The sequence below is a fragment of the Pelophylax lessonae genome (genome assembly GCF_965119305.1).
Source record: "Pelophylax lessonae genome assembly, chromosome: 13".
Taxonomy (NCBI): domain Eukaryota; kingdom Metazoa; phylum Chordata; class Amphibia; order Anura; family Ranidae; genus Pelophylax; species Pelophylax lessonae.
The window spans coordinates 154,189,414-154,202,894 of record NC_138780.1 but is presented as its reverse complement, the minus strand read 5'-3'; the positions used below and the strand labels follow the sequence as shown (position 1 = coordinate 154,202,894).

The following is a 13,481-nucleotide window of genomic DNA, read 5'->3' as shown; positions in this document are numbered from 1 at the left end:
CACAGTTAGAATTACTCCCTTAGGCTCACGTTTAACCCCTTGATCACCCACAATGTTAACCCTTCCCTGCCAGTGTCATTATTACAGTAACAGTGCATAGTTTTAGCACTGATTACTGTAGTAATGTCACTGGTACCCCCAAAAGTGTCAAAAATTTCAGTTAGGAGTCCGATCTGTATGCCGCAATGTCACAGCCCTGCTAAAAATCGCAGATTGCTGCCAATACTAGTAAAAAGAAAAAAAAAAAAAACAATAAAAATGACATACATTTTTCCCGTAGTTAGTAGACGCGATAACTTTGGCGCAAACCAATCAAAATACACTTATTACGATTTTTTTTTTTACCAAAAATATGTAGCAGAAAACAAATGGGCCTTAAATGTTAAACATTTTTGATTTTTTAATTTTTTTTTTTTTGAGAATGTTATATAGCAGAATGTGAAAAATATAGTTTTTTTTTTTTTTTGTTTATAGCGCAAAAAATAAAAATCGCACAGGTGATCAAATACCAAACAAAGAAAGCTCTATTTGTGGGAAAAAAAGGACATCAATTTTATGTACAGTGTCGCACGACTGCGCAAATTTCAGTTAAAATAACGCAGTGCCGAATCGCAAAATATGGCCTGGTCATTAAGGGGGGAAATCTTCCGGTCCAGAAGTGGTTAAGCAAAAAAAAAAAAATCATGATTCCAATTTTATCCAGAATCATGCAGCTCTACTATGGTGTGATTTTTGAGTGTGGCCTCCTCTTCTGGGTTTGCAAATACTTTTGTTTTTATGTAATCCTGACAGCACATTTTTTGTATGACAGTAGTGTGAGGGCCTGTGATCAGCACTGGGCCTGTGATAGTGGTCTCGCGCAGGATTTATAATGGACCACTGCCTTGTTAGGTAGAGAATACAAGTACATCTTTAAGAAAAAAAAATAAAAATTGTAAGAAGCTAGACTGAAATATTGTAACAATTCCAGAACATGGATTCCGATGATTACGGAGACCTAATAGGTACACCTATCATATTTACCTGGAAAGTGAGGAAGGTAGACGTTTGACCCTTTTGTTGGTGTGAATAAACTCTGTTACATTTCTTGTGCCCCGAAAGCTTATACAAGCTTTTGAATAATATTATTTGTCCAATTGGCAGTGTTCAGATTTTGCTTTTTGTCTTTTGGAAATCGTGGACAGATGGAAAGCTATGACTACATAAGCTTTCTATTAAGAGAACTACAGATTGTCAGAGACAAATATCTGAAAAGAAGATTCTGAAGCCTCTGTAGGCCGAATGAAGGAAGAACGGTAATAAACACTCACACGAGGTTGAGGGTTTTATTGACCTTCTTCACAAATACAAATTTGTCAGGAGGTTGGAAATGGACGAGAATTGTCAATGAAGGAAAACTTCCTGTAAACAAGGATTAACTCGCACAATATTTGCTGATTTCATAACAATGAGATCGTTTTTACTTTTACAATCCCCTCCCCTTAAAATAATCATTGTGGCAGTCTATTTAGTACACCTGTCACCTTCATACACCAGACCGAACTTTAGCTTTGGCAGACGTTGTCTACTCGTTAATTACTGGAATGAACATTTAGTTTGGCCTAGTCAACTGATGGAAGGTCCTTGTCAACTGATGGGTGGTCCTTGTCAACTGATGGGTGGCATTCTCAAGGATATGAGATCAAATCTAAAACAGCGCTAGCATAAAAAAAACATTCATAAAGTGAGATAAAATATTGTGAAAAAAAAATTCCATAAATAGCATATAAGTACATAAATATCAAGTCCTTTTATAAAAGTGATCAAATTCCAAAAAGTGCTCCAGTGCAGATAAAAACTATATAAGGTGCTCCAGGTGACAGGAGACCCCTCTTGGTTCCCCACTCACCGCAACAGCTGAAAGATATAGCTTGAAAATTCAATTGAAATATTGCACCGAGCCTTCTTCTTTGGAATGCCACAAGATGACTAGTATATCCTTAGATAGAACTGGTCCGAGTCTCCTCCAAAGACCCCAAGTAAAAAACAAAAGGACCGCATACAGTGAAGTATGTTTAAAATGATTTATTGCCAAAAAGAAGTTAAAAACATACTCCCAAACATAAGTAAAGGATTCACAATGTATGGAATGACAAATGGTGGACGCCGCTAGTAGCGTGCGTTCCACTGCCGATCCAGGAAGTGAAGCCGGGAGTGACGATGCGTCAGAGCCGTACCGGAAGTGCGTCAACGCGTTTCGCCCACCTAAGGTCTTTGAAAACGCCCACTTGGACAAAAAATATAATCACTTCTTATTCACATTTTTGTATCATAAGCTCAGGTTTTAATTCACAGTTTACATTCTCAATGATATAGCTTTACCACACATCCGTTGCCTTCGGAACCTTAAAATTGTTCTGTAGATGAATTTAATGCAACAAGTAAAGATGGGATTGTAGTCCCTTTCCCAACGTAGTTGAGCCACACAGGGAACTAGGTTGGCGTTTGGTATTAAGGTACTTTTTAAGCTGATCATACACTAATAGATTCATACAAACATGCAAAACTCCTCTGTATATTTGAAAACTTGACAAATGTCTTCCTAAAGTACTTCAACATTTCTATTGCTTTTAACAGTCGATTTTGGAATGAATGAATATTTGGTAGAGAAAATTTTCGATCTTGCTCCTTCTTCTAATTTTTTCGGCATTGGAGATGAAAACAAACATTGATTAGACCCAACTATTAGAAAATCCAATGAAAATTTTTGAACAAAATTCTACTAGTGCATGGCCAGCTTTAAACATCTAATAATGGTCCCATTCTCTGGCTTTTTTTATATACGAAGGCATAATTGTCCTAAAGTGACCAACAGCAGATATTTTCTAAAAATAAACACTGGAGGTGCTGTACAAATTTGACACAATCACCATTTTATAGCCTTTAATTATAGCACCTTTAGGCTCGCCACAGGGTTCGAATCCTAGCCGGGTTCAGCAGGAACCAGCCAAGATTTGAACCGTGTAATGGCAGGCTGAACGTACTCAAGTTGATGGATCAATAAACTTCGGTACAACCAGCCTGACAGATTTATCTTGCAAATGTTGCTGGCAGCTGCTAGCAATAATCGCTGTTTTGCCCCCCCCCCCCCCCCCGCACGAAAATACAATATCTCGGCAGGAGGGATTGCCCTGTCAGCACGGTCTGTGTTGGAATAGTGTTGCAGAGATTTGTAAGAGGGACAGAATCTCTATCTTTTGCATTTTTTGCTATGTAATAAATGCATTGCAATCAACGATAGGTCTATGGCGCAGAAATTCGAAGCGCTCAATCAGCATCACTTAGAACTAGTGACACAATCGCCATAACTCGTTATCCAAAGCAGCTGTTGATGATCGATTGGGGCTCAACAACAATTTGAAGCTGCCTAGACAAGCATTTTAGTCGGTTACAGAAGCAACTTTATAAGCCAACTACAAATTACCAGAGAAAACAAGCAGAGAGATTTGTAGCTGCTAAAAACCTCTACTACAAAGTTGCTGATATGATATGGCCCTTAGGCAAAGTCCTACGGTGGCTAATAGTAGATCTGGCTTGATCCCTATGCTAGTATGTTATGGCATTGTACAGCATGGACTTTTCTGATGGCATTGGCATGTTATAGGCAAGTCTAGAATCCAATTAATTTGGTACTGGCTAACTGATCTCATTAATTTTCTGGTATTCTCCACACCTGCATGTGGTTAAAATTTTTAGGAATTTTCAGTATGTTTTGAGGTTAATATTATTTGCAGTATCACCACACCTATTGCATAGCTTCTTTTGCAGAACGATATATGTTTCTTTTGTTGCAAAAAAATACAATGTTTCCTTATCTCCTATTTGGAACATGTTCTTTGGTAGGTTTTGCAAAGCCACCATTATTACAGAACTAAACTTCTCATCATAACTGCCATCATTTCACATTCTATCATCTCTAACCGTTCATTATATCCGGAACAATAGATCCTTTGGGGTGTTTTATTCTTATTCTGGTATTGGACACCTTTGGTTGCCTGAAAGGAATTCTATAGGCTGTCTTTGTACAACAAAAGAAACATTTATATGGTCTGTGAACCATCTCAATGAAATCCCGGATAATGTTTTCATTCTAAGGGCTAGATTTAACAAACTTTGAATGGCTGCTTAGATATAGATATATATATATATATATAGATATAAATATAGATATAGATATAAATATAGATATAAATATAGATATAAATATAGATATAAATATAGATATAAATATAGATATAGATATAAATATATATAGTTATGGTCTAGCATTTTGTCTAGATTAACTATTTTTATTCTGTAGCCAGTTTACTAGTCAACTGTTGTAAATCTAGCCTAATTGGTAATTATATGTTTCTTTCCTAAAAGTTTCTAGGGTGTTTCAGGAAAATGGAACATGTTACTTTTGACTCTGAAATTTCTCAAATCCCCCGTCCCCTCCTTCCCATAGTTACAAAAATTATAACAGGACTCATGGTGCACCATTAAATCTTAATTGGACAAAATGCAATCTGTGGGTGCTGTGTCAACACCACCCAACTCATCAAAAGTCGGTTTTTCAATTAACTTTTGTTGAAGGAGTCAAGTTTTGTTGGCCAAACAGTGACCTCATCCAATCCGATGCAGTCACTGTTTGAGTATTCAGACAGCCGCAGATGTCAACTGTCAGAATACAATAGCCAGCAGGGAAAATTTCTCCTTCCACGCTGTTTAGTGTGGATGGAGGAATCCAGTAGGCTGAATGAGAGAAAACAATATGTGCATAGCTATCCATAGGGCTAAGCTACATGGGTGTTTTTAAACTCTTGCCACTAAGAAATTGAACTGCTTGCTGGTAGTCACCTGAATAGGCTAGAGGTGTACTACAATTGAATTATTAATAGATGGAGCAAATGACTGCTAAACAAATGAAACGAATGGCACAATATAGAGAATACCAACCAATCTCACATGATTGTACCAGTCATATGCAATTATTAAAAGATGCTACTGCTAGTGATTTTTTTTTACTTTTTACAAAGAGTGCTTTATTGAAAAAATGCAAAAACAATACAAATTAAATTTAAACATAAATCATTTAACATGGTAAGTGTTATCCCACATGAAAAGTATTCCAACATATGAGCAGATAAATCAGCTAGACATACCGAATCGCACAATGAGCATTATTACTGTGCCCTATGCGTTTTTCAGGAAAAACCCAGGACACATTGAACCCACAGGAAGAGATCTAGGAGGGAGCCGAGGGGCGAAAAGAGGAGAGGGGTGCACTCAAAAAAGTTATGTTGGATTTAATTAACTTTTTTATGTCAACAAGTTGCACATAACTGGGTTACGTTGAATTTAAGTAAAATATAGACCATGTTACTTAAATTCAACGTAACCCAGTTATGTGCAACTTGCTGACATAACAAAGTTAAATTAAATCCAACATATCATTTTTTTGAGTGTGAAAGGAAGGGTTCCCCTAAACTCCAGAGCCCAGAAGTCAGAGGTGATCTCAAAAGCAAACCCTGATACTGTGACATCCCGGGAAACCTTGTCATTACTGCTAGTGATTTTAGTAGCAGGATAGCGATACTAGCAATCCTGTGTCGCCATAGCCTATCCAGATGACTGCCAGCAAATTGTAAATCTCTCAGTATGAAAGTAGGAAATTGAAATTGATCGTGTAGCCTATAAATTGCCTGTGCATGCATGTTGATGCCTGTGGGTCAGCAGGGAAGAGCCGGAAAACATTAGCCATTAGATAAAATGATCCGACCCAGCTGTTCACCATTTCCTTTGAGACCAGTCAGCTTGGGAAGTCTGTTGCACTCTACCGATGTCCATAGTGGAGTGGCCATCTAATCCTGTGGAAGACAGATACATTGATTTACATGTTCATGCTGTGTGAAAGAGTCAGAAGTAACCATTTCCATTTTCCTAGAGGGCCCGTTAAATATAATATTTTTTTTCCACCTATAGTATGTGGGCTGACATACAAGTTGCTGATTTTGGTAATTTTTTATTGTGGTATCTTTTACACATTGAAATCCTAGCAAACCAAAAAAATATCCTATGGAAGAAAACAAATTGGATATACAAATATGCTTAAAATTTCAATTCACTATTGTCGTCACAGTTGTTAGCAGCAAAGTTCAGTCCACACTGCCCTCCAGTGGAAATATTCACAGGAAGTCAAATGTTTATAGGGAAATGTCTCCCTGTCCGAATAATCGAATAGAAAACTTTATTAGCTTAAATATCTGCACACAGATTTGTGCACTGGACAGAGAATACTTCAACTCCTGGATCACAGTTGGATTCTGGATCTGCGTGTTTCTCTGCAGATTAGACAAATACAAAAATGGCTAACCAGTATATATTTTTATTTAACTTGGGTTTTTTTTTTATGTCAAAACAAACTGAATTATATTGCAAATAAAAGATAAATCCAAAATGAATTTTGAGATTTTAAAAAAGACAGCTACTTGCTGTTACCCTAAATTCCTATGAAACATCCTAAAACATCTAACGTTAAGCCATGTTCAAATTTCGGCCAGTTCCTGATGAACTAACCAAAATTTCACCAGAGGGTGATCCTGCTGGCTCCCTCCCCCCTGACATCCTTTAATTGAAAAAATCAAAGGAATCAGGTAGAAAATTGTTGGCCGAAGAATGTTTGGGTATTTTGACAGCTGAAAAATACAATCGTTGCAATGGGAAATTTGTCCATCAGCGTTGTGACGTGTGGATGGAGAAATCTTTAAGCCGAATGGGAAAAACAACTGTATGTATAAGGCCCGCTTTACAGTTGTGGGTTGTAATAAAATCTAAAAGCCCAACCTTAGCCACATTTTTCTTTTAAATTTGAACAGGCTTGGTGAGAGGAAATACCTCTGTCAAGTTTTTATCACTCCAGAAATTAGGATGGTGGGTAAATAAATCATATTCCAAATAAATTAGATGGTTGCTATGTGGCAACTCTCTACTAAATGTTGAAGCCCCAGTGGGGTCCCTGAGAGGGTCAGCTTGTGTAAGTTAAAAACGAGAGCGCCAAGCCTTAGTGATTGGTCCAGGTATTAATTTTTATCTGTCACAATAGAAGGGTCTGTAAAAGATCAACAGCCAATGCATTTTGGGGGTCATACACAAACCCTCCATCATTGGGGGCTTGTATTTATTTTGCAAGAGCAATCTGGACAGGTAGTTAATCCTTTTTCAGAGACTAGTTTACATTTGGCTCCGTAAAGTGGGCTTGCATACAACCTTACTAAGTGAGCTGTAAACTATTATTCTGACTAATGAAAATGCATATCTTGATCATTCTCTATGGCTTGATGCTCTCATTATTTTATTCCAAACTGTTTTTTTTTTGTTTGTTTGAGAGATTACGCCTTTCTCCCTGGTTCTATGCCAAAAGGACGAGAAATCGGGGTGGGGGGGGGGGGGGTCACTGAACAGTAGAAATAACTTGACAGAGGTCCATACCCTGAATTTCCTGAATTTTTTTTTTAAATATGTTTTCTAAGGATAAAATGGTTTTATTTAGTAGTTTTTTTATTTATTTTTTAATAGGCTGGATATACTAAAAAGTAAGAAGAAAAAAAAACAAATACTGTAATTGTGTTTGACAATTACACTATTAAACAGAAGCACACTGCCACTTGCTGGCTGAAGGCTTATTTTGTGAATGAAGCCTCCTAGTGATGGTTAGTGGGGATGCATTGATTAACATAAAGTCAGCACTGGCTTTTTGCATGGTAGCAAAAATCTGAAGACTACAATAACGGATGAAACCCTTTTCCATTTGGATACCATTTTTTTTTCTTACAAGCAACTTGTATGTTGGCTCTCTCAATGTAAAAAGTTCCATCTTTCCCCCTGGTGGCTAGGAGAGGAATGATCTTTTAACTTTCTCTCTTTAAAACCAATTCATTGTAAGCATCAAGACGAAGGCAGCAGGGTTCAGATTATTTGTCTACATCTGAGGAGGAGTATGGCTCTAATCACAGCACCCCTAAACACAAACGATCCCATACTTCAACAGCCACTCAGACGTCCAAGGTGACCACCAGCATTTCTCACAGTCAGAGGCACAACCGGCATCAGAATGATGATGATGACGACCAGGAGGTGTACAGCAACTTCATGGTACAGTCTGCAGAAATTGCAGAAATAGCCAGGTGAGTGCTTGAAGCCACAGTAACCTCCATGCTTCTTTATGTCTGCATATTTCTAGAGCAGGGGGATGTGTGTGTTGGGTGGAGGCTTGTATTATCTTTATTAGGATTATAGCTCTGTACCAACTCCCATGCAAGTACATGCAAAGGTTTGTAGAGGAACCTACACTATATGGGCAACAGTGTGTGAACACCTGATGATCACACCTATATACAGTAAGTGTGTTGGGCACTCCTTTCTTACACACTCAAGCTAAAAAGGCTTTCTTTCTTTAAAAAATACAAAAATTATTTTTAAAAATTGACTTTTAAAGGTGCTAATCCTTTTACCCTCAGAGAAATAACATAATATAGCTGTATTATAAAAACACATCTTTAATATAAATTGGCAACATGTTATAAAAATGGACTCAAAAAATATTAGCTGCATATAGAGGTATATTTTGGGGTTTATTTACTAAAGCTGGAGAGTGCAAAAGCAGGCTCACTTCTGCATAGAAACCAATCAGCTTCCAGGTTTTATTGCCAAAGCTTATTTGAAAAAGCTGAGGTTAGAAGCTGATTGGCTTCTCTGCAGAAGTTACCCCGTACACCTTCCTAGTTAGATTCATTCCTAGATGTGACCATGCAGCCAATAATCGATATATAAAGGTAATAAAGATGACTGTGAAAGGTGCTATGTCCCCTCCATTGCAATGCACCTTCCATTGTCGTCTTTATTACCTTTCTATATCTATTATTGGTTGCATTATGTTGTAATTCCTACACCGTTCACCTGATTTGGATGTAAATACCCTCAAATTAAAGCTGAAAGTCTGCAGTTAAAGAAAATCTTGTTTGTTTAATTTCAAATCCACTGTGGTGGTGTATAAAGCCAAAAAGATTAGAATTGTGTCGATGTCCCAATATTTATGGACCTGACTATAATTGCCATTCATTCTCATGACTGGCAAAAGCACTTAATGATGATAAAATTCCACCTCGGAAGTTCAAGCATAACCTCCAACTACTTTATCCAGCTTTGGCAACTCCTTTTCCAGGAATCCTCCAGGGTGGTCACATATAGGGTCCCTCCGATGCATACTAGCACGTTATGACATTGCCTTACAGGGGAATTTTTTTTTTTACTTCAACTGCGGTTTGCTACCACTTTAAGACTTTCCTTTTGCAGTTTTTTTTTTTTTTTTTGTTAATGTAACAAAAGGGTCTCTTTAAAGTGTATATAAACCCTAACAATGTTCTTATTGTTAGGACTTAGGAGCTGAGCAAATTTCTGGCAGATCAGCGGGTTTTTGTCTGTACTTGCAGGGTCTGTAAAGTAGAATTCCAGGTTTAATTTCACTTTAAATAGTTATTTTGAGCCATGGTGTCACAAACGTAAGTTTAAAGAAGCAAAGAAACAAATCACTGCTCAAAGTGCTGACAGCTGGGCCAGTAGGATTCCCAAGTAAACTGTAGTAGTCCTGCAAGACTGGGTGCTCACCAAGGTCTGCAACCTAAGAAGTCCATACGCATGTAGAACGAAAGTGGCACTTCCAGTCTCAGGAAAGTAGAAACTTGAGTTTTATTTCTTCAAATCAAAAAGTCCAACATCGACATGTGCAAGACAAACAGGATAGCAGCAAACGCGTTTCACACCATGTGCTTATTCATTGCTGATGAGCTTAAGTTTTCCATTTCAGAACGATGCGGCTGCTGTATGTGCGGTTATAGATTTTAGTAGCATTAACTACATACAGTATGCAGTGATGTGTTTCGGGAGCAGTATGGGCGTCTTCCCAGCATGAACGGGAAATGGCTGAGTGTGTTTCCGCCAATCAGGAGAAGCCTTTTCATTTTTTTTAGTCTTTATTTCCTTTGATTGGCCAGGGTGGAGAGATGGGCAGATGATGTCATGATGCCCACCTCTGCCTATCAGAGAAAGTTTTTTGTATTCAAGAGAAGCACTCAGCCTAACTCTTTGTATCTGGCAGCTGACAAGAAGTCGGCTGCACTTCTGCCGGAACAGAGAGCTCTGCTTATTGTATATAGCTAATGCTACTACAGTATATTACAGCACACACAGCGGCCGTATCATTCTGTAATGGAAATAGCTAATTTGGACAAGCTTGGCCCAAACAAACTATCTAAAGTGAAGGAAAATCTGGAATTCTTCTTTAAGTTGATAAAAACTGGGAAACACATATTGCAGAAATCTACTGCATTGACTTTACTTGCGTTGGATTATGTTGGATCCTTGTGGTTAAGGTTTTGACAGCTAAGATCAGAGTGTACAAACAAAAACAGCTCCTGGGTCAGTGTGATAGGAAAAACAAGTAACACTTTATTCAGATACACTTACATCACCGTATCTTGCAAGCTGTACACAGGGTGGATGTGGATCACCAATCAAGCATCCAGCCATCACGAGGGATGAGAAGACCGCTGTAAGGATAAACTTGGACCTGCCATATGGAGGTGTACAACTGGCAGCGTCTCCAGCTCTCATACCTGCCCTCACAGAGCTAGCAAGAGACCAAATCCGGATGGGGCAGCAACGCGTTTCTGAGCCGGCGCCTCCTGCTTCAGGTTTGCCTGGAGAAGCTGCCAGTTATAAACCTCCATATGGCGGGTCCAAGCTTATCCCCACAGCGGTCTTCTCATCCTTTGTGTGCTCAATTGGTGATCCACATCCACCTTGTGTACAGCTTGTAAGATACTTTGATGTAAGTGTATCTGAATAAAGTGTTACTTTTTACCATCACACTGACCCAGGCGCCCTGTTTCTTCTGTTATTGTTTGTGTCTGAGGGAATTCCCATTCCCTGCTGAGGAGCAGCCAGTGACACTGTGTGCTATCCCCATCCACCTGTGTATCCATCCATCCTGCGGACTTCTTCTTGATATCCCTTACTACTGTGGACCGTATGGACTAAATCTTACCTAATTTTGTTTTTAGTATATCTTTTTGTTTTTTGTCCATTAGCCCCCCCCCCCCCCTTGTTATTGGTCCCTTATGGTCCACCTTATAGCTGTCAGTAAGCGCTAACTCACACTACCTGCCAGTTCTGTGTGATATATTGCTTGTATTCAAGATCAGAGTGTAGCAAATATGGTCTATAGCAGAGTTTGTAAATTTGTTCGTGGGGGGGGGGGGGGGGGTAATTGAAACTTGAATTTATTTTCCATCAAATGGTAGAAATGAGCAAAGAACATTTGTGAGATGATGAAGGTTGTAATAGTCAATGAGTGATAAATCTTTTGAATGTTGGTCTGATATGTATCATAGGTTAAGTCAAACCCTTGTAAAAGATGTGGCCAGCTTGGCTAAAGAAATACATGAAGTAGCTGGAGATGGGGATTCTCAGAGCTCTTCTGGGACAGGACACAGTACCTCTTTAAGCTCCGTGCCAAATACACCGGCCTCCATCATATCTGCGAGGGAAGAGGTAAGATTACATTTTATAATAAAACAAAAAGCCACCTTTAACTTTCTATGTATTATCAGAAAAACGCCAGTGGATGTGGTTACTGAACCCAACTGTGAACTAGTAAGAAGATAATTTACAATGGAAATTTTTGCAGTAAGAAATTTTACCATGTGGCCTCAACCTAAGGTCGCATATTGAGCACTGAATGACTTTTTACCATTCTTTACTGGTTGATATTTCACAGCCTTAGCTGCTTGTTTGGAAAAATGTATACTGCAGGCATAAACATTTAATAAAATTGAATAGTGGATGGCTAACACAATGTTGAAATATATACAAGTAAATTGTCTTTTTACCCAAGTGTTCAGCTAGTTGTGTGATTTACACATTTCTACCCAACAGTAGCCAGTGAATCTGTATTTAAAGAGGTTGTAAACCCCCGGAAGAAAAAATAAAAAAAAAACCCTGTAAGACAAGGGCATAATGAGCTAGTGAGCATCACATACCAGCCCATTATGAAATACCTTAGAACAAAGCCCTTCCAGCGGCGCCCGAGATGACTGACATCTTCCCCATGGTTTCTTCTGGGTTGGCAGACTCCGGCGCTGCGAGTGGCTTGAGCCGCGATGACGGTACTCACGTGCATTCACACCGGAGCCGCCGTTTACGGCATGGGCTCTCAAAGTCCGGCACAGTAAGCTGGACCTTCCGAGTGCATGCGCCAATGATGTCATCAGCTGCCGCTGCATGCACACTCAAATGACATGCTGTTAATTGGCTCCTGTCTAAATTGGCCCTAGTATGTGAGTTAGGAACCCTGGATTCTAAGCTCCTTGATAAAAGGGACTGATGTGAATGTACAATGACAGCGCTATATAAATATATGAAGATGGGAAGTCAGTGCTTGGTCCCCACTGGTCAATGCGGCCACCCATCACTTTAAACCAATAGAAAGCTGCAAGAATTGGGAAAGGGCAGGACTCCTGGGGCACTCAGAGGTAACACAGGAAGTGTGTAGACACCTCTGTCTATACCAACATTCTGATTGCAGACAGGGACTGACCTATATACAGGAACACACACATAAATACAGCTTGATAATCAATATACTCAATTAAGCTGTTGAGATATTAAAAGGCAATCAGCTGAGGTTATAAATCTGCTCCCTGTAAGCAAGGTACCAGTGTTAGACTGACAGCACTATGCAGCGCAGTGCAACCTGTCTGTCTCATACGAATGACTAATCCTTCTGTCTAATTGCTTTTCTACTGGGGATTACAGAATGCTAATATAGAAAATGAATATAAAGACAGACCTAACCCTGGTTCACACCAGTGCGGCTTTGAAATCACACTACTTCAATGCAATTTCAAAGCTGCAGATCAGTGCGATTTCGACCTCTGATTGCGACTTTGTTTAATAGAAGTCTATGGAAGTCGCAATGAAACGGGGAAAAAGAAGTGCAGGAACCTTTTTCAAAGTCCCTGCGACATGAGTCGTGGTAATTTTTAACCGTTCCATTGCCGGCAATGGGCTACGACTTGTCATGCAATTTGACACTGTCCAGTGTGAACGAGGGCTTAGGTACTAGCGCTTGCTGTATTTAAATTTAGGAAATTATGTAGTTTTGTTTCATTTTTCAATCGGTGCACAAGGAGAATAAATTATGTTTTGAAGTTTTCCCTGGAGATTGTGTTCCTTATATTCATAGTCTGGCAAACCAAAGGCATCAAACATTCAGATCTACATTTGGAATAGTAAAAGCGGAGAGTCTTTACCAGGACTAAAATAATAACAATTTTCCAGGAGGTGAATCATGGGCACAAGGAGTCATTTCTGAGCCTGAATTACAGAGTGCAGCTTGGCTGAGA

General features: G+C 39.0%; 1 protein-coding gene across 4 annotated transcripts in view; it reads left to right on the top strand.

Annotated features, from left to right (window-relative positions):
• Positions 1-13,481, top strand: part of CEP170B (centrosomal protein 170B) — a 170,055-nt gene that overhangs the window by 139,765 nt on the left and 16,809 nt on the right. For 3 of the 4 annotated variants that reach the window (XM_082275272.1, XM_082275275.1, XM_082275274.1), the window contains 2 exons: positions 7,964-8,204; positions 11,469-11,628. In XM_082275272.1, coding sequence (XP_082131398.1) covers positions 7,964-8,204; positions 11,469-11,628 — 401 coding nt within the window. The remainder of the gene's footprint in view (positions 1-7,963; positions 8,205-11,468; positions 11,629-13,481) is intronic. The other variant, XM_082275273.1, reaches the window with a different exon arrangement.